This window comes from Dreissena polymorpha, chromosome 8, assembly GCF_020536995.1.
Source record: "Dreissena polymorpha isolate Duluth1 chromosome 8, UMN_Dpol_1.0, whole genome shotgun sequence".
NCBI lineage: Eukaryota > Metazoa > Mollusca > Bivalvia > Myida > Dreissenidae > Dreissena > Dreissena polymorpha.
The window spans coordinates 54,086,905-54,114,035 of NC_068362.1; the positions used below are offsets into that span (position 1 = coordinate 54,086,905).

The following is a 27,131-nucleotide window of genomic DNA, read 5'->3' on the forward strand; positions in this document are numbered from 1 at the left end:
GGATCTTTTATAGAACTTGTACTGCTGTTATACTGTTCGGCTCCTGCATGATCCCTGAAAGAAAAACAAAGCAAACAATATTACAAGAAAGTCATAAGTTTTTTACATTCATCTGTAAAAGTAAATGTGCAGCAATCATATGATTGAATATCTATACTTCAATGCTCATTCATATTTTAAACTATTTTAGATATTTCATAGCACTGCTCAATTCGGTACATCTGGCTTTTTTGTATTTGAGCGAACATTCACGATCCTAAGTAGTTAGCAATTATTTCTTTTCCATTTACTGAAATTTATTCTCTTAAAGTTTGCAAGCGGGCTTTAATCTACTTGCAAACAGGCAACCACACAGGAAAACTGAGACTTTCAAGTAAATAAATTGGTGATTTAACTTATATTTTTATATGACTCTCTTTTATTTTGAAATTTATATTGTTGTTTTCTTAAATGCCCCAAAACGGGGTACACTAGCATGTATCTGGAAACTCAAACATATATAGGAATTTTATATTCAGATATTGCTATATGAAAGTTATACTAATTTACTAATTCATATAAAAATAACCTGTAATTGAAACTAGACCAAAATATTGGATACCAAAAAGACAAAATACTTTCAGGTGGTTAACACTAAATTACTTATATGAGCCTGGGGCATTACAATATTTACCATGAATTTGTGGCCATGCTAGTCCTCTTGGTAAATGCGCCAAAAGAGCCGCTTTGCTGTCTTGGGTTATTTCCCTGCCAAATTCTGCAGTATCTTCCATCAACTGGTCAGCTACACTTAAAGCACATAATGAAAATGTATACAGAAAATAATTCAAGTATTGTTTTAAATATTTAGTAAAATTGTCTTTAAATAATTACTTACAATGAAGTTAATACATCACAAAGCATAGCATGACAAAATTTGTTGGTATGATTAGTACAAATTTATTATTGCTATAATTAGAATGATGTGTAATTCTATTGGTATGAAAATGCACAGTGAAACCTATAAAACAATGCTATTGGTTTAATTAATTTATTTATAAACAATAACAGCATTAATGAGCATTGAGTTCTCATCCTGCACAGCACATAACTCCCTTAGCCTCAGTTCCCTAGCCATGCATTATAATCTTCTGATACTACATTCAAGCTTATTAATATCTCCACATAGGACTTCCTTTATCAAGCTGCAAACTGCACTTAGTGAAAATGTGTGTGACAGCTGCTTTTAAACATCTATATTTGCCATACTTTTACCTAAAATGTCACATAAAAAAGGTCTACAATGATGACATAAGAAGAATAAATTTAAAGAAATATTTAGAAATAATGAAAAGCACAAACCTTCAGTTGTTATTCTATTCCTAGACAGACTTCTGAAACACTTGTATGCATCACTTTTTAACAACATTTCATGTCACTTTCCGAATGACATCTATACATTATTATTTTAAGAAATTCTTGTTAATGGAAAAACTCATTAACTCTACTGTTTGTGAAATTACATTAACTTCATTTTAACAACAAGTTTAACCTGCATATTTTCTACAATACACCTACTCCAGAATTTCAATCTAACAGGTAAACTTTCTGTATTTGAACTCAGCCAATCAGAAAAGGCTGTGATATTTTATAACCAATAGATTAGCCGCAGACATATCTGACTCACACACAGGGTTATCAGATAGTTTGTTAATTGCAAACCTGGACTGTAGTTAAATATTGAGTGTGTATACACTTTGAACAGGGTTAAGGAATTTAAACTTGTAGGCATTGCTTTGAAAGTTACTACTATTACTTCTACTACTAGTACTACTACTACTACTACTTCTGCAAAACTACTACTACTATTACAACAGCCACAACAACAACAACAACAAATACTACTACTACTGCTACTACTACTGCTACTTCTACTTCTACTACTACTACTACTACTACTACTACTTCTACTACTACTACTACTACTACTACTACTGCTGCTACTACTGCTACTACTACTACTACTGCTTCAACTACTACTACTGCTTCAACTACTACTACTACTACTGCTACTGCTGCTGCTGCTACTACTCCTGCTGCTGCTGATGCTGCTACTACTACTACTGCTACTGCTGCTGCTGCTGCTACTACTACAACTCCTGCCGCAGCGACTACTACTATTACTGCTGCTGCTGCTGTTACTACTACTACTACCACTACTACTACTACTACAACTACTTCTACTACTACTACTACTACTACTACTACTACTAGTACTTCAACTACTACTGCTACTACTACTGCTTCTACTACTGCTACTGATGCTGCTGCTGCTACTGCTACTACTGCTTCTGCTGCTACTTCTACTACTACTACTTCTACTACTACTACTTCTACTACTACTAATGCTGCTGCTGCTAATGCTTCTTCCTTAACTACTACTACTACTGCTGCTACTAGTATTGTTATTATTATTTATACTATTATTGCTACCATTACTGCTACTATTCCTGTAAATGCTAAAACAACAACACAATAATAACTGCTACTACTGCTACTGTCACTTAAATTTGCACCAATAGTATAATTATCAGTAGTTTAACTGCTTGTACAACTTATACAACAACCACTTTTACTTCTACTCCTACAACATATTTTACTGCCAGCACCAGCATTACTACTTCTACTACTACTACTACAACTATAACTACTACTATTTCTGCCCAAACTATGCACATTGTTTTATGTTTTATTCATATGTTGTGTAAATTGTTGAACTCTGATTAACTTTGAAAAAATGTGTTGCATTTTTATACGTTATTTTCTCCTCTTATAAAGTCTAAGTTTTGTCCAGGGTCAGCTGAAAATGTTAGTGTCTTTTCCATGCTTAAAAAATTCTATGTTCCACTTTCCATGCTTTCTGGAAATATTTTCCATGGTTATCCAGCCTAAATCCAGTGTTTTCCATTCCTTTTCCATGCTTTTCCATCCAAGGCTGGAAAATGCTTGGAAAAAAAGTCCACGTTTCATGGGCATTTCTAGAACAAAACCCTGGAAAACCCTGGAAACTGTTTAAATTCCAGGGATTTCCATGGAATTCCATGTTATACCATGGATTTCCAGCCTAAGTTCCATGATTAACCTGGACAATATACACCCGGGGAGCTACAGAACCCTAGACTATTCAAATGCCTTGAGCCAACGAATGATGAACCCTGACTGCCAATCCAATATGTACGTGCAGAAAACTTGGACTCAGATGCAGTATTGTCTGTAAACATTGTGATGGATCATGGACAAACCAATCTGAGATATCAGTGGAGTAAACGGTGTCTATATACGTACATTATAGTTGGATTCAGACAGCGTCGTTATTTCAAAGAAAGGTTAATTGGTTCATGTGTTGGAACTGAAACTTGGATTCATGGCACAATTTCAAATATAATAAGAGTTCTATGGTTTTGACATTTTGTAATCACCTTCATTTAGAATGAATTACTTTAATAAGTATGCAATACCAAATTTTCTTCTTTTTTTTCAAATATTAATAGACTAATTCAAATGGTGCAATTAAACATTATTGCTTTTGAAACTCTGAAGGAGTATGTGCTTAGAAAGTATACTTTATTCTATGATATGTTTTAAAGGGTTATGATCTCTGATAGACTAATGTAGTTGATATCTTGACTCTTTATGATGCAAGTATAAGTAAGTGTATTTTCAATTAAAATGTACTATATATAAAACGATACATTTTAAGCAATAAAAGATTGTTTAATTGTATGTCGTAAAAATTAACGGTACCCCACCCACTGTAATTACCTCTGTAATTACATACCTGAAACGTTGTACATACCTGAATTCAGTCAAAAATATTTAAGTTGAAACTTTAATTTTGACATTATGTATATTGTAATGGTAATTTCCACTTCGAAATAGAACGAAAATTATTATATAATATAAGAACAGGTCATTTGAGGAACATTGCAGACATGTTGGACGCCATTTTGGACGCCATAGTGGATTTTCAAGTTGATAAAACAAACGAAAAGTGCGAACATGTTATTGTTGTGACATTATGTAAATGTGGGCAACAATTTTCACAATAAAATACTGTAAATTGTTAAAATAATTTAGAAAAAAAGCCTTGTTAAGTAAATGGACGCCATATTGGTTATTTAAGTATGAAAACAAGCGATTTGTAGAAGTGTGCTATTAAATCCTTATTTCAAAAGATTTATGCACACAAGAGTTATACTTTTAAAGAAATAATCTTATAAGTGCTAATAGTATCAAAATAGACGCCATCTTGGACGCCATCTTGGATTCTGAGGTTTCCCGGATGGGAATTTAGGGGAACTTTGTTATTTCAGAATCTACAAGCTTATAACCTTTCAGGAAATATAAGTTCTGTTCCAATTTTGTCTGGGTATACCCTTCCACAGCCTCTACTATATTGCTTTCAGACTTGGAACACTCGCTAACTATCATAAGGGGACTGTACAGGACAAGTTTCATAATTCTGGTTGGCATTTTGACGTAATTACGGCCCTTTTTTGACTTAGTTACTTTGAATATTTTGTTAAATGTTGTGTTTATATGCACTTTACTTCTAAAATATCAAGGCTATTGCTTTCAAACTTCAAATACTTTCTTACTATCATGAGGGTACTGTACCTGGCAAGTTCAATTCGACCTTGACCTTTGAACAACCTTGAATCTCAAGGTCAAATAAATAATTTTTGCTTAACTTCTTTATTTAGGATTAGATTTGATTTATACTTCGAAAAAAACACACACTTTCCTAACATACAACAATGGACTCCACCCAAACCATCCCCCACGCATCTCATCTCATAAATTACCACACCCCCACTTTATTCCCCCTCTCAATACCCCCAACACAAAAAGATTTGTTTTTTTTTTAAACATGGTTAAAAAACACAAATATTTATTTACATGTCCCCCAACACTATAGTTGGGGACATATTGTTTTTGCCCTGTCTGTTGGTTTGTTGCTGTGTTTGTTTGCGCCAACTTTAACATTTGCCATAACTTGTGCAATATTGAAGATAGTAATTTGATATTTGGCATGCTTGTGTATCTCATGGAGCTGCACATTTTGAGTGGTGAAAGGTCAAGGTCATTCTTCAAGGTAAAAAGTCAAATATATGTGGACATAGTGTTTCACAAACACATCTTGTTATGATTTTATTTTTGAAAGACACCCAAGCTATTGCTATCAAACTTGAAATATAATCTTATTAGTTTGTTTTATGTCTTTACAAATGTTCAATAGATTGTGGAATATATAATTGAACTCAGAATTGTCTATAATGTACCACTTTTTAAAAACATATGTGATCAATATGTTTCAATTATGGTCCTCTTCCAGTAAGAATATTACTATATAACCTTGACCTTATTGAATATGAACAATTATCCCATGATGGCTTATGTTAAACTGTCAAACACTCGAAAAGTCAAGCGCTCTGTCTTCTGACAGCTCTTGGGTTGAACTGGGTGGTGATATAACATTGAGACACAAATTGGTTTGTTTGCTAAACATATCAATTTCAGTTAAACTTTTTTTTATTTTAGGCCTAAATAAAATACTTTGTAGGTATTTAATATCAAAAGTGTTTCCACCAAGTAAAGAAGCCTGCAGAACTTTAAAAACGTTGTATCCTCTTTCTTTTTATTTGGAAATATGATCCAAAGTAGCAAACATTATAGAAAACTCAGCCTGAATTAACATCATAAGTTTAGGATTTGTCATTAAAAATTAAGAATAGTCATGTAAGTGGAAACAGACAATTTTTTTAAAGTTCTTAAGGGCATTTTTTCAACACAAATGTGTGTTATTTCTCTATTGGAAGATGTATAGCTCACCAGTCTAAACCTGCAACTGACCTTGAGGCATGTATTAACTAGGGATGGCATCGAATACCAATATCGGTATTCGAATGTTCGCAAATTCATTCAATCGAATATTCGAATATTCGCATAAAACGGCTGGATTGATTTTACCATGTTATGTGTTAATTTCCATTGGTTTGTAAGTTATATCCGTTTACTATATACGAGGCTGTTTATTAACGTTGCTATCTAAAAAAAATGTACGCTGTCGACTAATACTATGACCGATACTGTGATCGGGCACAAATAGAATGAAAAACATCGTGTCATAGAATTTTATTTTTTATTGATTCCACAGATTTGTAGCAAACCGCGCATATGTAAAACTAAGTTTACACACATTACACGTTGCGGTCTTCTTATCCTCAGACCGTGTATAGTATTCCATACTGCAGAAGGGGCTGGTGGCATTTTCAGATTTGAATTATGATTCCTTGATGATTGTTTAGTTTATATCATCTGTTCCTTTTGAGTAATTCACATATTTAAATGTCTGTCCAAACTGTGATCACAAAAACTAAATTATTATTCGCAAGTAAATTGAAGCCCTTAATTGGTACCTAATTGACAAACAACAGTTCGGGCCCTTTCTTATATTAAGTATATTGCATTGCGCGATTTGAGTTATTCACACATTTTAATGGCTGTACATACTGTGATCACAAAACTTAATTATTATTCGCCAGTCAATTGAAACCGTTAATTGGCACCCCATTGGCGAAAACAGTCGGGGCCTTTCTTAGAGCGTGTATATTGCATTGCGCAATCAACACTGATACGGGCCGGGTTATCAGTTTGACACGAAGAACGTCACGTCAAACATGTTACTCCCAGATGATTTTGGTTGCTTTTAGTAAGCGGATCGCAGGTCATTAAATATTGGTGAAATTACGGTTGTATAAAAATGCGAATATGCGAATATCATTTTTATTATTCGAATGCTGACCATTCAATCGAATATTCGAATATTCGAATAATTTTGCCATCCCTAGTATTAACCCTTAATAAGATACTGATGAGCAACAAAGAGCATAAAACCTGAACAGACTGCGGGTATTCGCAGGCTGTGATGCTTTTACTTTGCTTCTAAGTGGGAAAGGTTTTAACAACCCTTATGGTAAAAAGATGTTTTTTGGACGGGAATCTGGTTAAATCGATAAAATAGTATGTCTGCAATGTTGAAACTGTCATTTTCTTTTGCACGAAAAAATCTACTTTATACAATTAAAGCCTTCACTTTACTCTATTTATAAGAAAAGTATTCATTATAGAGTTCACAAGTATTAGCCACAGTATTATATGATATAAATCATGTATATTTCTTTTTCCAGACCAAGCATGAATCAAGGGTACTCTAGCTCAACACCATACACTGCTGGGGGCCCCTCGTACCAAGAGGTAATTCCTGCAGGATCCTACCCAGGGGAGCCCCCTCAACAGGGGCAATATGCCTCTGGCCCGCTACAGGGTCAGTACCAAAGTGGCCCTCCACAGGGGCAATATCCAGGCCAGTACCAAGGGGGACCACCACAGGGGCAAGGTGTTTGATTACAAAACACAACTGAATTAATTGTACTGAAACCATATTTATTTATATTAAAATAACTGTTTCAGCAAAGAGTGAGCTTTTGCAGTCAGTTGTTGTCTATTTTATTGGGCAATAACAATTTTTTATATCTGAAACTGCACCAATCTAACCGCCTTTGAGAGGTAAAATAAAAATGTATCTTATTCGGGATTCAAACAGGCTGTAAGGAGCTCCAAACCTCAAAATTTGCCAAATTTTTTATGAAGCATGTAAACAAAATGCAGCCTTAAAACTCTTCTAAACCTGTCAGACATTCACAAATATTTCACAAATTGTATGACAAAGGTGGACACTTTAAATATTTGACAAGACTTTTTCACAAGTTTACATGCAAACAGTAGGCAAGTCTGTCTGATTTACTCAGGGTCTGACAAGAATTTGATCTAATAAGAACATGTGTCTGAAATCTGATCTGATCTATTAATTAGAATTTGTGTCTGACAAGAATTTGATCTAATGAGAACATGTGTCTGGCATAAATTTTATTAGTAAAAACATGTGTCTGACAATAATTTGATCTAATAAAAACATGTGTCTAGCATGAATTTGATCTTATACAAACCTGTGTCTGACAAGAATTCGATCTAATAAGAACATGAGTCTGACAAGAAGTTGATCTAATATAAATTTGACAACAATTTTATGTAACGGAACGTGTTTGACAAGAATTTGATGTTATAAGAACATGCTCTTGACAGGACTTTGATCTGATAAGAACATTTGTCTTACAGGTGGGGACAGTGGACTAGTGGTAAGATGCTGGTCTAGGGATAAGAAGGTCCCTGGTTCAAATCCCGCCCAGGGCACTGGATTTTTCTGAGCAAAAAATTAATCTTTTGATCTAATAAAAACATGTGTCTGACAGGAGTTTGATATAATAAGAACATGTGTCTGACAGGAGTTTGATCTAATAAGAACATGTGTCTGATAGGCTTTTATTTTATACTGAAATTTAAATAATTGTTGCTGTTACATTCATATTAATTTGTTTTAAATTGTAATTTTGCATAGTTTTTTAGAAATAAGAAGGTTTCCTGATTTTGAAGATTTAATATCATGAATTTCCTATGTAACCAAGATACTTTCCCAAGATGGATGAAACTTACTTGAATATCTTTGGAAATCACTGACCCTATAGTATACATACACTTCTAGGGATGCCAGGTGATTGTTCAGGTCCAGTCTCAAGGGCCTACACCGGACACAGACATGGAGGACAATCCCAAAGCAGTGACCACTGCGCCATCTGCACTGCCCCTGGAGAAGATGGACTCAGTGGTGGGCTACTCCAACATTGGGTTTGATGGTGCAATGTTGCAGCCTCCTACCTTTGAGGCGACTGTGAGAGAACCGCCTAGGAGGGAGGAGTTACACGAGTAGGAAAAAACGCCTCTTAGTTGGAAATTGCTCCTCTTCTGTGATAAGTTTATTGTTTCTTCATTTTTAAAGAATTAAAATGCATTTCCAATAATAATAAATAAAGAAAATGTATAGTGCACAGAGTTTAATGTGCTTGTACCACACTTCCACAAAGGGGTCTTTCTCTGCTCTTTTTGTTAGTTTACCACGAATCGATGAGCATGAGACTCGCCAGGCACTTCTTCAACACGTTGCAGAAAATTGCTGTTACGGGAAAGGGGCCGCTGCTAACCTGACTTTTAATGACCTCATAGCTACCAGCGCCTTCCATGTAAGTTATGGCTGAGATTGTTTTATCCATCCACAAAGTAGGAAACTTAAGGTAAAAAAAGATTTAGAGGGCAATATTTTAAGAGAGCAATAGAATAAGAGGGCAAAAGATTTGGAGCTATATATTCAGAGGGTAAAAGATTTAGAGGGCAACATATTTTGTGGGCAATAGATATAGAGGGCAATAGATTTAGAGGCCAAACTATTTAGAGGGGCAATAGATTTAGAGGGCTACAGATTTAGAGGGTAAAATATTTAGAGGGTAATAGCTAGATGCTAAGCTCTGCTTCTTTTTGCTTCCCCTCTGCAGGACTTCCCCTCCACGCAAAAAGAGTAATTATCTTTTGAAATTAAATTTAATTGTGCAAATATTTAATGAAAAACTGAAATAATGAACTTTAAAACCTAAATCACAAGTGTTGTGAGACTTAGTCTTTCAATGGATAAGAAGAAAATGTCTCAACGCTGAACCAGTAGTTAAACTCTTGTTCAGCATCATTCTACCTTTGGCAATTTATTCCCATCATAAAACACTTGTCTGCCATATTATCTGTACATGTATATGTTTTTCATCTTTCAAGCACTGCAATTTTATAATTTACTGTAAAATCATTTATAGCTTTCCACATGAAATTTCAAGGTTTTTATAAAAATTACTTTTTTTGTGTGGACATGTAATATTGTGGATTTTTATGTCTCCCAGTCTATGCTGGGGGACATATTGTTTTTGCCCTGTCTGTTTGTTTGTTTGTTTGCAGCAATTTTTAACATTTGGGATAACTTTTGCAATATTGAAGATAGCAACTTGATATTTAGCATGCATGTCATCTCATGAAGCTGCACATTTTGAGTGGTGAAAGGTCAAGGTCATCCTTCAAGGTCAAAGGTCAAATATATGAGGGACATAGTGTTTCACAAACACATCTTGTTTATTTTGGTAAATGACAAGCAGTTTGGGTTGGTCATTTATCCCTGTGTTTGTGTTGAATTTGTTGATCTGTCAACCCATGAAATTTACAAAAAATTCTGTCCCACAAAATAATAATTATTTAACAGTGTCATTTAATTTAGGCAGATAATTTTAAGGTCATAATCAGACTTAGAGGTCAAAGGACCTGAAACAGCTGGTTATTAACCATTCTTATCCCTGCAACTATGTACCAAGCAAAAGCAATACCTGATTCTTATTTCATTGCAAAATATTTTTCAGATCTTAAAGTGAATCAAATTAGATTTGTGTAGCAATAATTTAATCAACCAACAAACAACAATTTGTGAATCTTATACATGGTTATATAATACATGGCTTTTAAACTGTTAAAATCAAATCAACATAGTTTGCTGATTACAAAAAACAACAACAAATAATTTAATCATGTTTCTTTAGCTTGGTATAAAACAAATGGAATATTCTCGTTAATTATTTGAACTCAATAGTTCTGCTATTACAGTAATTTACTAGACCGTTGGGCCCATGGTTTATGTTGAGACTTGCAGTGGTCTAACTGTGGTTACCTTTTTGTTTGTTTGTTTGTTTCAGTATACATTGGAGACATTTGGGGAAGCACGATCCACAACCTGGGCCTATGAACCTTATATTGGTAAGTATTTGAAATGCTAGCTTGCTGAGTTGATTGAGAGCTGGAATGCAAATCCAAGGATTGCTTGGGTAATTCCTTGTGCAAAAATTGTGTTTAAATAAGAGTACAATTATTTCACGTGAGAAATGATGTATCAATAAAAAATATTTCGCATGATTTTTTGTATCCATAAGATCACTTTTATATCAGGTAAGAAAAAGTATGCCAACAGGATCGATAGTATTTCATTTACATTTGTGTATCAGTAAGATTCCTCAGTGAGTGATAATTGACATGAAATGTTTGTATTATCAAGCTTCCTGTTCTCACAGGTCAGGTGATTGATGGCCCCCACAACGGCCCAGCCCCCGGACCCTGGGACATACCGGCCACGCCCCCAGCGGTGTTCCAGAACCAGAAAACATCCATTGAAGTCCCACACACAGCTTCTGTCAAAGTAAGCCTGCAGTTGCAGTAATATTCTTACCATTTTTTAAATGGGTCAAGTATTTTTCATGTTGAGAAGGGTCTTCAATGAAATCTTGAATTGGGTCTTCTAAACTTGTGCTTTAATGGTTAACTATTGTATTTAATCCAATAACTTATGTCATATCAATCAAATGAAAATACATCATAAAATATAAGCTTCATACTTTTGACATTAGCAGCACACTTTTTAATGATCAGTATTTTTAGATACTTTGTCTATCAATGTGATATAATACAACATGAAGTATACAAAAACCTGCGCTTAACTTGGAAACAAATCTGATTTTTTTTTTAAGTTTGGACATATTTTCTCGCTGTTTGCCTGTCTACTAAATAAGTATATATACAGTATAGAAGAGTGGTGCGTCTAGAATATAAGAATTGGTACAATAAAGGATAACATTGGTTGAACAAGAAGCTGGTCATACTCAGGACAAAAGTGTGCTCTTAATATTATAGACAGAAAATCAGCTGATTTGCCAATAAAGGTTTTCTTGAACTTTTGAAAGTTTGTTTTCATTGAAGGCTGATGTAAAAGCTGTAACATACTTTTTCAAGATTTGTAAATAAACTGTGATTTTACTTACTGGATGTAAGCACGTTTGAATCCAGTACTGCAGCAAATATCAAATAAAACATTGTAAGCATATACCATAGACTTAGAAAATTGGTATTTTGTTGGAGGTAAGATAGACAAAACTAATCATGTTGCATTAAAACTCTTGAACTGTTTCAAGCCATGTCACAACTGTTTAGCCATGGGAAGGATTCACTGTCACAAGTGTTTTGGAAGTGGCAGGGTAAGAAAGATACAGCATCTGTCCGTAATTGGAAATGTTTGTTAAGTGAAGCTGCCTACTTGTTGCAATTATACATTTTGAAATAAGAACAAGTACAGCTTACTAATGTAATTTATAAAGCCAGTGAGAGAATCCTAATCGACATTGATTTTGAAGCCACATGATAAATCCAATTGAAAAACTGCTCTAACCCTAATTTCACTGTACACTTAAGCATGTCTTGCATTGTGTTTTTTGTGGTCTGAAAACCGCGGAAATATAAAATTTACTTGAATTTATTTTTAGGCTCAACCTAAATGGAAGTTGCATAATCATGGCATACCAAATATGTAGTCAGGACAAGCTTACAAAACATTTTGTTAGTCTGATGGGACATGTATATTATTCCATCCACACCTATTGCTTTTAAACATGAATTGAATTGATTGCATTTCTGAGTTATCCATCAAAGACATTTTGTTTACATTCATTAGGGGTGATACCAATTTTCAGTTGCATAGAATTATGTTTGGTGGACAAGGGCTATGACCAGCTTATGTCTTGTGTTTGCCAGGTGCGCTGTACCTGGTGTAACGGTAACGGTTGCAAGATGGTGAACTACAAAGGGAAGTTGGAGAGGGAGCCCTGTAACTGGTGTCATGGGAATGGAAGAAGAAGGTTGGTATGAGAGGGAGCGCTGTCACTGGTGTCATGAGCATGGAAGAAGAAGGTTTGAATGAGAGGGAGCAATCTAACTGGTGTCATGGGCATGGAAGAAGGTTGGTATGACAGGGAGCGCTGTCACTGGTGTCATGGGAATGGAAGAAGAAGGTTGGTATGAAAGGGAGCGCTGTCACTGGTGTCATGGGCATGGAAGAATAAGGTTGGTATGAGAGGGAGGGCTCTCACTGGTGTCATGGGCATGGAAGAAGAAGGTTGGAATGAGAGGAAGCAATGTCACTGGTGTCATGGGCATGGTAGAAGAAGGTTGATATAAGAGGGAGCAATCTAACTGGTGTCATGGGCATGGAAGAAGAAGGTTGGTATGAGAGGGAGCGCTGTCACTGGTGTCATGGGCATGGACGAAGGTTGGTATTAGAGGGAGTGATTTCACTGGTGTCATGGGAATTGAAGAAGGTTAGTATGAGAGTTACGCTGTCACTGCTGTCATGTGAATGGAAGAAGGTTAGTATGAGAGTGAGCGCTGTCACTGGTGTCATGTGAATGGAAGAAGAAGGTTGGTATGAGAGGGAGCGCTGTCACTGGTGTCATGGGAATGGAAGAAGGTTAGTATGAGAGTGAGCGCTGTCACTGGTGTCATGGGCATGGAAGAAGAAGGTTGGTATGAGAGGGAGCGCTGTCACTGGTGTCACAGGCATGGAAGAAGAAGGTTGGTATGAGACGGAGCGCTGTTACTGGTTTCACGGGCATGGAAGAAGATGGTTGGTATGAGAGGGAGCGCTGTAACTGGTGTCACGGGCATGGAAGAAGGAGGTTGGTATGAGACGGAGCGCTGTTACTGGTGTCACGGGCATGGAAGAAGGAGGTTGGTATGAGAGGGAGCGCTGTCACTGGTGTCATGGGCATGGAAGAAGAATTTTGATATGAGAGGGAGCGCTGTCACTGGTCTCATGGGCATGGAAGAAGAAGGTTGCACATTGTATTGCCTCCTTCAAATTGGGAGTTTGATATTTGTTTAATGTTTCTGCCAGTAAAAAGATAACGTATTTGAACGTAGTATTATAAAAAAAAATCAAAGTACAGTATGGTATACTGAATTCACCTTGGACATCTGCTTGTGTTTTGTCTGTAGACAGACACATTTCTAACTAAATACATGTACTCCTACACTTTTCAATTTACAAAATGTACAAGTAATTGGGATTACATGTAATGTAGTGATTACAGACTATTTTTAAATAAAAAAAAGACGTAACAGAGGTATGACCCTCTGAAGTTTGGAAATTGTATTGTTTTTTTATGTGCGCCACATTGATTTAAACTGAAAAGGAAAGCTCATTAGGTAGATTGCTTTCTTAAAATTCTAAGGATCATGGGTGGGATTAACAGCCAGGCCACTTAACTTAGTAGCGCTTAAATGCTGAGGAAAGCTGCACAATGTTCTATAAAAACAAATGTTTATTTTCATAAGCTACTAACATAATGCTTCTGTTTGTTTCAGTTGTGACACGTGCCATGGGTTCGGTAGGGTCACTTGTTCAGAATGTCAAGGTCACTCTAAGCTCAAGTGTTACATCTGCCTCAGCATTATTTGGTAGGGGTTTTGTTGTGTATTTTGCTGTAAGTAGTAATATACACTAAGTCACTGCATCTGGGAAGCTTCAATTTTTATGCTGTTTTTTTCCTTTACAATTTCGGTATATTTTGTAGACCAAACAAAGTATTATTCCCATAAAGGTCTTTTATCAGATTGTTTATTTGGACAAATAAAAAAAGCTCACTATTCCCTTGAGAAGATGATGTCCATGGACAAGCAAACAGTTTTTATATAACATGGGATGAGCAACTCTTCCTATTACAGCTATAGTTCAAAACAAATTAACCAGTCTCTCTGCAAACAAATTCGAGGTGTGTTTAATTTGAGTTGCAAAAAACACGATGATGTTAAATTTTATTTACACTTATATGTATCATGAATATTGCTGGGCCAAGTTGAGTGCTCTAAAACGGGTTTAAACCCCCAGTGCTTTGCATTGACCAATCCAAGGCGATGACCCCAGCTTTATTCTTCTATGTCTGAATGTTGTTTTGTAATTTGCTGTTTCGTACTGTTTTGGCTCTTGGTCACTTGCCTTAAATAAAAGACCAACAAATTGTAAATCATGAGTATGCAATATTGCTTTAGCAGCTGAGTTTCACTTCTTTATATTGTGTTGCTCTTTATAGGACTAACCATCTTCAAGACCACATCGTTGAGCGTACCATGCTACCCGACCATCTGATTCGTACAGTCAGCGGCCAAGTGGCGTTTTCTGAGACACAACCACAGGTAAATGCACACTTTTGTTTAATATTTTGTTTAATGGAAGTCAGGGTGACAGAACTTTCTAATGGCATCTTTACGTGGCATCTCTTCCTGAAAAACTGTCATCATAAACAGGGATTTAATTTATGAATCATTATTTACCTTTCTTCTTTTATTGTTCAATTTAGAATTGATTTCAAACTTAATTTATCTTATATCAGGGTGTAAATAAGGCTCTATGACCATCATGCCAAACATGATTCCTGTAGCTTATTTTATATAATGGTATTATTATTTGTATGTATGTCGTTTGAGGGATTTATAGTTATAAACTAGTAATATAATTGAAAATAAATTGCAAATATTTCAATACCAATGAAAAATTATGAGCTTGGTTGGGGATTAAACTACGCTGCTTAAATGTAACTTAGTACATATTGGTATTTTGAACTTGATGTTTTTCATCTCAGTTACACTGGAAGTGAAATTAATTGGTTAAGTATGCCCACATGGAGAGTTATACATAGTTGTAAAGCATCTTGAGACACATTTTGAAATTGACTTTGAAGTGACTAAACCAGGTACTTTGAAAGTTTGATACTTGTCAACAGTGTTATTTCAGTTAGTTCTATTTAATGCCAGTAGTATCTTGTTTTTATGTTTTTGCAAAAAAAATTGTTTTGCAATGTTTGCAATATGTGACTTAGAAGCTTAAAATAATATTTAAAACAAAGTTATTTCTGCAGTGCTATATGTATTATTGAGACTGTGTTCTATGTATTATTTCTGCAATATATTTTTTTTCTCTCTCTGTTGTCCGTTCAAGGTCTGGCCAGTGAATCATTTCCCAGACAGTGATATAAACAACGCTTCCAACAGACTGGTGGCCCAACACGCCTCTGCCTTTCCCTCCGAGAGGATACTCATGCAGGTACTCTACAGGTGCAGTGGGACTTTGTAACAGGGGGGGGGTGATACTCATGCAGGTATTGTACAGGTGCAAATGGGACTTTGTAACAGTGGCATACTGATGCAGTTACTGTACAGGTGCAGATAAGACTTTGTAACAGGAGGGGGATACTCATTCAGGGAATCTACAGGTGCAGATGGGACTTTGTTACAGGCGGGAATACTCATGCAAGTACTCTACAGGTGTAGATGGGACTTTGTAACAGGGAGGGGTATACTCATGCAGGTTCAAATGGGACTTTGTTACAGGGGGATACTCATGCAGATACTCTACAGGTGCAGATGGGACTTTGTAACAGGGAGGGGTATACTCATTCAGGTACTCTACAGGTGCAGATAAGACTTAGTAACAGGGAGGGGTATACTCATGCAGATACTCTACAGGTGCATATGGGACTTTGTAACAGGTGGGGGATACTCATGCAGGGACTCTACAGGTGAAGATGGGACTTTGTAACAGGGGGATCCTAAACTTGGAAAGAAATGTATACCTTGGTTTTGTACATATTTTAGTAAATATGTTTTATGAAATGAAAAAACAATAATATGTGAACTTGTTCCTTTGAAGCTTCTGTCCACTGTATATAATTCAGAGCATTATAAAATGGCGTTGGTTCTAATGAAAGAAAACATTGTTTGTATGAAATGAATTTAATTGTGTTTAAAAGTGCTTTGTTCGAATTGAATAGTAACTGTTTGGCTTGCTACAATTTCAACATTTGCCAGATTTACATGTTCACATTTCAGCGCCATCAAGTGAGGATCATCCCTGTGACGCAGGCCTTGTACAAGTGAAAGGGGGCAGACAGCGATTTCTTCGTGTACGGGTTTGAGAAGAAAGTTTATGCCCCAAATTACCCGCAACAGTGCTGCTGCGGCTGCTCCATTCTGTAAACCTGCCAAACAGGTGCTGTTGCCTGGCAGTAAGAGTGTGGTGGAATACTAGAAATGTCCTTTAGCTATTTTGCAATGTTTGTCAAAAACAGTTTCTGCTCAATTACTTGAGTGTGGATTGATATATTACGCTGAAATATTGTGTGTAGGTTGCTTACCTGCTGATTTAACTAGAGCTTGAATAATATTTTTATTTAAATTCAATGAATATATGTATTAAATGTTCAAGATCTGGTTTCATGGGATTGATTTATGTATTTCTTGTTGTCTCCAATAGTTTCTGTGCCTTGATTTGTACAACAAATTAATACATTTTTCATAGATCAATGATATGACCTTTACATAGGCATATTTTGTGACAAGTTGGCAAGTTTCTCGAAATTGAAATTCAGGTCAAGAATAAGGAGATTTAATCATTTTTGCCTTTATCATTTGATGTGCTTTCTATCATATATAATACAATCATATTAATAATATCATAAGCATGTTTTGTTTTAGATAACATCTTAAGCATTCTGATTAGCAACCTTTCTTTTATTTACCAATTACATAATACTATTTTGTTTAAAATGTATGTGTAGAGTTAGTTGTATGGTTTGTTATTTTGCAATACATCTTTGTTCTCTTATCAATGGCAATTCTATCTTATGTGTTATGTAATGTGTAAAAATCAAAATAATTGTATGGTGATATGTTTATACGATTTTGACTTGCAAGTCACACAGTTTATTGTATTTTTATACTTTTTATTTTAAACAAAATAGACTGGGCGGGGGGGGGGATTAAATAATGTGCTATGCTTTATGTTTAACTAAAGTATGAACACAATTATTTTAGTTTCCTGTCATCAAATAAACGTTAAAAAATTCCCCAGGTTATTAAGCTTAGAAGATACTTTTTGATATTTAGTTGTTTTTTTTTGGTATAAGGGTTAAGGTTGTTAGATGTTTTGAATACCAATCGATTGATATCAAATACCTGAACACATTATTTTAAAGTCTAAATATGTGTGTTGTTTATATTGTGCTCTTGATGTTCAAATGTACAAGTCTAGCATTTCTGCTTTTATTTATAACTTGCATTTTATTTTACACTTTTGTACATTTTACCGGTGTAAAATTTTGTTTGAAGTTTCAGGTACTTAATTTTTTTCAAGTGTTATATGTTTCGTTAAATAGTTTTAACTCACAAGGGACTACCCAAGGCCTTAAACATAGGGAGAAGTCACTTCTCCTTTCTTCTGAAACAGGGAGAAGTTTGGAAAATCAGGGAGAAATTTGTGCGAACAATATTAACTTTAAGTTATTCAGAAACAAAACATGTTCATTTCACAACTTTTCTTATTGCTATCATTATACTAGGTTAATTTGTCAAAACAATAAATTATTATTAAAATCTTCTTCATGATAACACATTTAAGTCATTTTACACATTTAAGTAATGTAATATATTTACCTGTAGCACCTTTTCATCACATATTTATCGTCATTACATTATCATCATCCCTATGACTGATTTTGTAACAAAACACAATCTTAATGCATGGAACATCTAGTATATCTCAATTACATCACACAGATATAAGAGTTCATCTTAATATCAAATATATCATTCACATATATTCTCATGATTCATATAATATCAAATATGTAATTCACAAATATTCTCATTATTCAATAATATCAAATATATCATTCATATATATTCTAATGATTTGCCATATTTACAAATACATTAGGTTTATGTAGACTTCCTTATGTACAAATAATCATTCCTGCTACAACCCACCACACTTGTTGTTCTTTTTTTAATAGTATTTCTATGTGCAATTTCTGGTGAGTAGAATGCAAAATATTATAAACCACACCATCCATAACACTGCATGTGTTTTTGTCATTCTATAAAAATGTTATAAAGAATGTAAAAAATAAATTAAAATCGACGAACCATTCCGTAACCAAAACGACTGTCCGAAAAAGTGTCGAGATACGTCCTATGCACATGAAATAAAATATGCATATCGTTTGACTGCAGAAAATTAAAACCAGTAACCTAGCAAATATGCAATTAATATATAATTTGGTTAACATGGTGTATTAAAATATGCTATTGCAGTGCTTTACTTTGTTAATAGATAAAGCTGGCGGACATTTGCAACAATTGTAGAATTGTAAGAATTTAGGGAAGTAGCCTCACTGGAGCATGAAGTGCTGAGGGTGAGCTTTTGTTATCACCTTATATCTGGCGTCTATAGGGTGAGCTTTTTTTATCACCCTATGTCCGGCGTCCATAGTTGTCAGTTGTGGCGTACACATCATCAATGTGTAGCCCTTTACCATATAGAGGCCTCATTTTTATGATCCTACGGAATGGGAGGCATTGTGCATTGCACTTTTAAGTCTTTTCATACTTACGTAATTCCAAAGCTTGTGTTTTAAAATCCTTTATAACTATTGGATGGATCTCGCTCAAACTTTTATAGTTAAATGACCTAATTTGTAGATGATTGTCAAGAAAGAAATTATGGCTGCAATGTTTTTTGCAGCATTTCCACAATAGAATATATATTATCCCAAAATGTGTTTTAAAGGACTGGTTCAATCTCGCCAAAATTCTCAGTTGAATAGTCTTTATGTTAAGTTGATTTAAAATAAAAAGGAATAGTGACAGCCCCAAGTTTTTACCGACGTTTAGCCCTTTGTATTTTTGTCAATTGTAGAGATATAGTAGATTTGTATGTGCTGTCATATGTGCATGTGGCACTGTTCTAGTTTAACTACTCTTTCACACTACTGAGTCAATCTTGCGTCCTTACTAATCTAACTTTCACATTTAAATGACATCAATTAGTTTATGATTGGAAGAGAGGATTTTTGAGTGTGAATACAGTCCAACCTGTCCCAGCGACCACCTTTTAATAGATACCACCTGTCAATCACATCGATTTCCTCCACAAATATCCATTTTGATACCTAACAAAGACCACTTCAATCATAACAATCAACGATTTCGCAACTTTCAATAACAAAAACGGCCACCATGACGCTGTGATAGTCACGTGATAAACATCTATCCAGTATACTCGTCGGTCGCTATGGAAATATTGGCAAGTAAAAGTTTACTGCACTCGATAGCAGTTGTTTGTTTACTGAACACACATTGTTAATTATAGCCACCTGCTTCTTTTATGCATTTATCAGTTTGTCGAAAGTGTAAGAAGTTGCTTTTGTATTTTAGTGACTTGTGATTAATGTTCTAATTGCCGAATATATCAAACAAAAGTTTTGGGCTTTAATCAACTCATTAAGAAAATTAACGGTTACGTTACAATTACAATGCCAATTACAAACATACATTTTGATATTCATTCCTTTCTAAAATTTCTCCGTGATAAGACGTGCAAAGATTATCGATACGGAATTTGTCAGTTCAAGTACATATTAAAGTATGTCAATAGTTATGTATACATGATATGATTAATGAAATAAATAACAAAAACATAAGGAAATTGAAATAATAAATATAAAATCAAAACTGTGTGTTCAATCCTCTATGACATTATACATGAATTAGTATTCAACCATTTAAGCAATAGAGCACATACATAGATAGGGTACCTGTTAAAATCCTACTAGCATATTTTGAAAAGTTTCAATCGACCCTGCGAATAAAGGCCACCTGTGAACAAAGACCACAACGACCAAATCCCTTAAGTGGTCTTTATTGACAGGTTAGACTGTAGTTCTGGACCGATTTCAGCCCATTGTCTTTTTTTACCTCTGTGGAATATTGAGTGTATTTGTGAGTGCCATATCATGTTTTATAAGGGCATCAGCGTCTGTGACAAATTTCTAGTTCATCAAATCTTAATGAAACTTGGTCAGTATGTTTATCTGGCAATATCTAGGATGAGTTCGAATCTGGGTCACAAAGCTTCCAGAAACAAAGTCACATGGTCAAATCTTAGAAAAACCTAATGACATTATCTTGCATGCGTTAAAAATGGTTGAATCTTTTAAAATTCTTACCACTCAAGGGTCAACATTAATGCCTCAACCTTGATGAAACTTAATAAAAATGTTTATCTTGACAATATATAGGCCAAGTTCGAATCTTAGGTAAATTCAAAAACTAGGTCGACTTGTAAAATCTTTAGAACAAACCTTGTAATCACTCTAGAAGCCACAATTATGACTCAGTATTGATATTACTTTGTCAGAATTTTATCTTGACAATCTAAAGACCATATTTGAATATGATGTGGTAAAAACCTGGATCCTAGGTAATGTCTCTAACAATTTGCGTCTATGAGCACTAAAATGCCATCGATCAACATTATAACATTTAAATATGTGTTAACTGGTATTTACAGAACATATAGACTGTAAATATTCAAAGTCCCTAGTATGGTTTATGTTCTACGTCTATTCTTTATTTGTAAATCTAAGAATGGGTTAGTGAATACAGGTTCAGGTGAACTTTTTTGCAAAATGTTTATGTGAAAAAGGTGCAATTAAATTGCGATGAATGAAAAAGCTCTATAAAAAAATCTGATTGACATTTTGCAGATGTCCATTTTATGACTTAATAAAGCTTGCCAATATTCACCTGGTACTTACCTTTATGCATGCATTTTGTATTTTAATACCATCATGATGAATATTCTTGTTACAACACTGGACGCGATTTGAAATGATTATCTCGTTACTCACTAAGTACTAGTTTACTGCTATGGCCTTGTTAAACTCGTGCAAAATGTCCTCAAATAAAATCTTATGCAAATATAGGAAACAATCAATGTGTATAACTTATGCTTATAATGCAGACCACAAATGCCAGTTAAATGCTTTCTATCTATATTTACTGGTTAACTTGTTAAATTTGACGAAGGTTCTGTGATGGCTTTTTTGTCGTTTAGAAATGAGAGTATGCCAATAGTGGGTTTACTACTTGGAACAATTACCTCAATACCTGTATACATGTACTTTATTACACTGACTTATAATATTTGTTAAGGTTGTTTTGTTTGTTGTAGAATATTATTTTAGTACTGTGATACATGTATTTATAGTAGCAGGAGACAGTGTTTACATAGTCAATAGTTCTGCTGACAATTAATTCTTTACCTTCCGTGGTTTAAAATATTTCATCTGCTTCATTTTTTGACTTTCTGGGATAATTTTATGTTTCCCCAATTAGTTGAACATTTTAATTATTTTGTTATGGCTGTTTCCCTGTTTGTAAAAACTCTTTCCTTATCCTGATTCACTATCTAATAGAGAACAAAATATGATTTTAGTTGTTGTTCTAAGCAATTAATTATGATTCTGATTCATAGGAATTTAACAATGACAGAATAAAACTCAGTTGTTTAATATATATGCCTTTTTAATTGCTAATCAGAAAAAAAATCCTCTAGGACATATTGTGGGTGTTTACTGGAACCACAATGGGTGTATACTGGAACCACAATTGGTGTTTACTTGAACCACAATGAGTGTATACTGGAACCACAATGGGTGTATACTGGAACCACAATGGGTGTCCGTCAGTCTGTGAAAAAAAGATCTGATAAGCTTTTTAACTTGCAATATTGAAACTTTGTTATTCCCACGCCTAACCATCCATGTCCACATTACCCACCCCAGGGCCATTGATAAAGGTAAAGGCAGCTTGGTTCCCGTCATCTTTCAACTTTATCGAGAGCTCCACGGATACTACTTCCCCGTACCCCCAATTTTTTTTCGTACCCAAAATATATCGTACCCAATTTATTTCCTTTACCAATTTTGTTCTCGTTCCCAGTTTTTCTATGTATCCAAATTTTTTTTTCCTACCTCAATTTCCCCGTACAACCAAATTTATTTTCGTTACCAAAATTGTTTGTATCTAAAAAAAAATTACCCAATTTTTGTTGTACCCAATTTTTTCGGACCCAAATGTTTTATAGTAACACAAATTTTATCGTGCCCAATTTTTGTTTTAACAAAAAAAATTTCCTACCTATTTTTTCATACCCAATTTTTTTGGTACCCTATTTTTTTGCGTAAGCAATTTTTTTTCGGACCCAAATTTATTTTCGGACTAAATTTTTTTTTGTACCCAAATTTTGTTTCGTACCCAATTTTTTTCATACCCAAATTTGTTTCGTATCCAAAACCCACATACAAAATTGTGGTGATGTAGATACACTTAAATTGATGCTTTTATATCCATCCTCTTTAAAAACATCCTCACACCAGTACTGTCAGTACTTCGATTCTTATTTTTCATTTATTATCCCCACGCTCAGAGTTGGAGCGGGGAGATTATGTGGTAATCTACGCCGTCTGTCCGTCAGTCCGTTTGTCCTTGCCACTATCTCCTCCTACACTATTAGCACTAGAACCACGAAACTAAAACACATGGTAGCTATGAGCAAATGTGCTACAGTGCACTATTTGGAATTTTGATCTGACCCCTGGGTCAAAAGTTTAGGGATTGGAATGGGGATGGGTCAGAGATTTTCACTCATTTGTTATGTTATTTAACATTAACTTCTTCATTTCTACACCGATTTACTTCAACTTGATACTGAACATCTTTTATGACAATACGGTCAATCTTAACTATGCATGGCCCCATAACCAACCCTGGGGCGCCCCGCCCACATAGACCACGCCCACCCACAATTTTGTTTTAACATAACTTCTTCATTTATTCACCAATTGAATTCAAATAAATACTGAACATCGCTTATGACAACACGGTCTATCTCGACCATCCATGTCCACATCACATACCCCAGGGCCCCGCCCACATAGGCTACAACCGCCCAAAATGCCGTTTACTATAACTTTTTCATTTCTACACCGATTATTATTCACTTCTAATTGGTACTGAACTGCTCTAATGACAATACGGTCAATCTCAACTATGCATGACCCCATTACCAATCCTAGGGCGCCCCGCCCACCCAAAATTTTGTTTTATGATAACTTGTTCATTTATTCGCCAGTTTACTCCAAATTATTACTGAACATTTCTTATGACAACACGGTTTATGTCGACCATCCATGTCCACATTTTTCCATCCGGGGCCTCACCAAAATAGGCCTTGCCCACCCAAAATTGCCTTTTAATATAACATCTATGCGGCGTAGGGATACGTGTCGGTCTCTGTCGCGCCACTTCTAGATATGATTTGAAGTGATGCATATGCAATATTTAATAATCATTTACTATGTATATGTTAAGATTTACTTAACTTATGTACATTTTCAATTAAGACCATCTATAATATGATCATTAAAACTTGCTTGACTATATGTGTAACATAGTTGTGTTTTTAACATCGTGGTGTACTTTTTAATCTCTAGTTTTATGTGTGTTACCTACTTTGTCTTTTGGCAATATAACGTTACTACTAATATTTCTTCTTCAATTACGGATAACTCTGAGCATGTCATGCCCAACTTATAATCAATTCAGTCACAAAACTTTTATTAAATGATTTATTATATAGTATATAGAGAAGACTAGGTTAGCGTTGAATAGAGAGTTTATGATGCGAGGCTTAGAACACCGGGAGTGCGAGCTTAGCAACATAAAAGTTTCTCTATTCAACGCTTATACTAGTATTATATTTATCCCATTGATCTTTTTTTCAATGGGACATTTAACATAAATAAATCTTATAACCTTTACAATAATTTCAATTCATTCTTAAAAGCGCTTAAAATCTATATCTAACGAATGTAAGTAAGTAAATAAACTTTATTAAGCCAATCAAGGGTCATACAGTATGACATATTTAATCACAAATATAAAACATAAAGCAAGTAACATAATATAATTATAACATCCATCAATAAAGTATGGTAGAAATAAGGACACTAACGTTACTAAAGCTTAATTAGTATTGTTAATAAATAGATAAATAAAGTAGTAAGTAAATTAAAAATAATCGTCAATAAAATACAATAAACAAGTCAATTGCCTGACAAATTGTTACCTAACAGAGCAGTTCGTATAACATAAAGCTGGAGTAGATATTTAGAAAACAATGTCAGAACCTTCCTGTCTTCAGATGATATTAACCAAACAAATTTTTGTTTTTTATTTAGCAACACAATTACAAAATCTTTGATTTTCTGTGAGTTTCTTGTATCTGCCTGTTTCTATGTGCAAATTATGTGCACTTATCCTAAATTTGGTAAAAAAGGTTCTTGCATCTTTATCTTTTATATATCGAAAGTACTGTTCTCTACAAAAACCTTTGATTGAATAATGAGTACGTTCTAAGCTTCCCTTGATTGCCTGAGATTTTTAAGCACCATTGAGTTTTAAACATATTCAATATCTTAAATTAAGCAGTATTTATTAAGTTCTTATTATACAAATCAGCATCCAAAATATCTAAATGTTTAAAACAATGATGTTCAGAGGAAACCCAGCTTGCTTTATTATTAACATACAATAGTTTGCTTTCAACAAAAGCAGCAGAGAAAAGTTTGCTAACATTTTCACAAATAAGTATTTGATAAAATTTAACTATGTTACGTATTGCATCAATATATAGCGGGTATCGTCCTAATTCACCACAAACTGCTTCATTTGTTGCATTTTTGTGCACACCAAAAACGTATTTTAAAAGTTTTACTTGCATTTTATCACAATACATATTTTGAAATAATTCAATAAAGTATAGTTTGTTTTCCTTACAGTAGAACTAGTGATGTTTGGATTGCCCCATATCTCACATGCATACAAGATGATAGGTTTGATAGTATGATCAAAAAGATAAATGATATTGTCAACATTTTTATGTAATTGATTAAAAACCTTACTTATCTTAAAACTTGCTTTCACTGCTCTTTTGTAAAGATCATTTTGACAGTAGCTAAAAGTTCCAGATGATGCAAAAATAATTCCAAGATATTTATACCTTGACTTCAACTTCATTAAAATAGTACATGTCATTATATAGCTTTCCACTTTTACTAAAAGTCATTATATTCGTCTTCTTTAAATTTACAATCAGACCATTATTTTCACAAAACATTTATATCTTATTCAAACATTTCTGTGAACCTGTTGAAGATGTTGGCGATAATAACAAATCAGCATATAGCAAACAACTAAAATTCACACTACTACACTACTAAGACACCCTTGGTTGTCTTCACTATCAAAAATTGATGGCAAATCATTAACAAATATCTTGAAAAGATTCGGGCTAAGATTGTCCCCTTCACGCACTCCCATCTGGGGAGAAAATTATTTAGTTAAACTATCACCAATTTGTTTGTGCATCGAATTTGATTGCTACATACTTTTAACTACATTATAAAATAGACCAGATATACCAATATTACATAGTTTATATAAAAGGAGTGAGTGAATAACATTATCAAAAGCCTTGGAAAAATCAACGAAATATGCATATAGTTTAGCTCCCTTACTAAAAAATGTATTACCGGGTGATTAAAGTTCGTACAACAAACATGTGGTAAGATGTTCTTGAGTGAGGCTGAAAACAAATGTGTGGTTTATTTATTATACCATTTTAAACACATGTTTGCAATCTGCTATTAAATATACAATTATAAACATTTGAAAGACATAGCATAACCCATATACCTCTATAACATTACAAAATATTATTTTGTCCAGCTTTAATCATTTCATTACTAATAGAGTCAAGGCCAGCAGATTTTTTGTTTTTTAATGAAGAAATAGCTTTGGAAATTTCTTTGTCTGTAATTGCAAAATCTAACTCAGAAAAGATCTAAATATTTCAACATTGTATAGCATGCTAGTATACTTTGCATCAATATGTTCAATATCTTTCTTCACACTGAAAAGAGTTGTAAAATGTTTTATCCAGTTATCTGCTGATAGCTTATCAGCACGATCAGTTGCTTGGCCTTCTTCCTTCAAATCTTTTATTAATTTCCAATAGTGAGAGGGGTTATTTTTGAACATACTAATCTAGTTATGATATCTTTTTATAGGCATTAATTTTTTTGTTTACGGCAACGTTTATACATTTTTCTATATTTAAAGAATGATCCTTTTAAAATATTGTCACATGGATTTGTGGAGTACAACGAACTTCTACGTAATAATTCTTTACGCATTATCCCAAGGTCACTTTCAAACCATTTCTTTTTAGGCAGAGATTTTCTGGATTTTCTAAATTGTATCTTTATATTTAATGATTTGTTACAAGCTGTTTATATTATATCACTAAGATTAGTCACCATTTGATCAATATT

General features: G+C 34.2%; 1 protein-coding gene across 3 annotated transcripts in view; it reads left to right on the top strand.

Annotated features, from left to right (window-relative positions):
* The window catches only part of LOC127842591 (protein SSUH2 homolog), a 75,622-nt gene extending 51,441 nt beyond the window's left edge, over positions 1-24,181 (top strand). For 2 of the 3 annotated variants that reach the window (XR_008031714.1, XR_008031713.1), the window contains exon 14: positions 7,230-7,254. Coding sequence is in view for 1 of the 3 variants with exons in the window: in XM_052372168.1 (XP_052228128.1) it covers positions 7,230-7,438; positions 8,218-8,237; positions 8,642-8,862; positions 9,047-9,176; positions 10,716-10,776; positions 11,088-11,212; positions 12,598-12,701; positions 14,206-14,298; positions 14,931-15,033; positions 15,836-15,940; positions 16,726-16,773 (1,219 nt within the window). In the remaining 2 variants the exon portion in view is untranslated. Of the gene's footprint in view, positions 1-7,229; positions 7,439-8,217; positions 8,238-8,641; positions 8,863-9,046; positions 9,177-10,715; positions 10,777-11,087; positions 11,213-12,597; positions 12,702-14,205; positions 14,299-14,930; positions 15,034-15,835; positions 15,941-16,725 lie in introns of those variants that run through there. The other variant, XM_052372168.1, reaches the window with a different exon arrangement.
* The last annotated feature ends 2,950 nt before the right edge of the window (positions 24,182-27,131 follow it).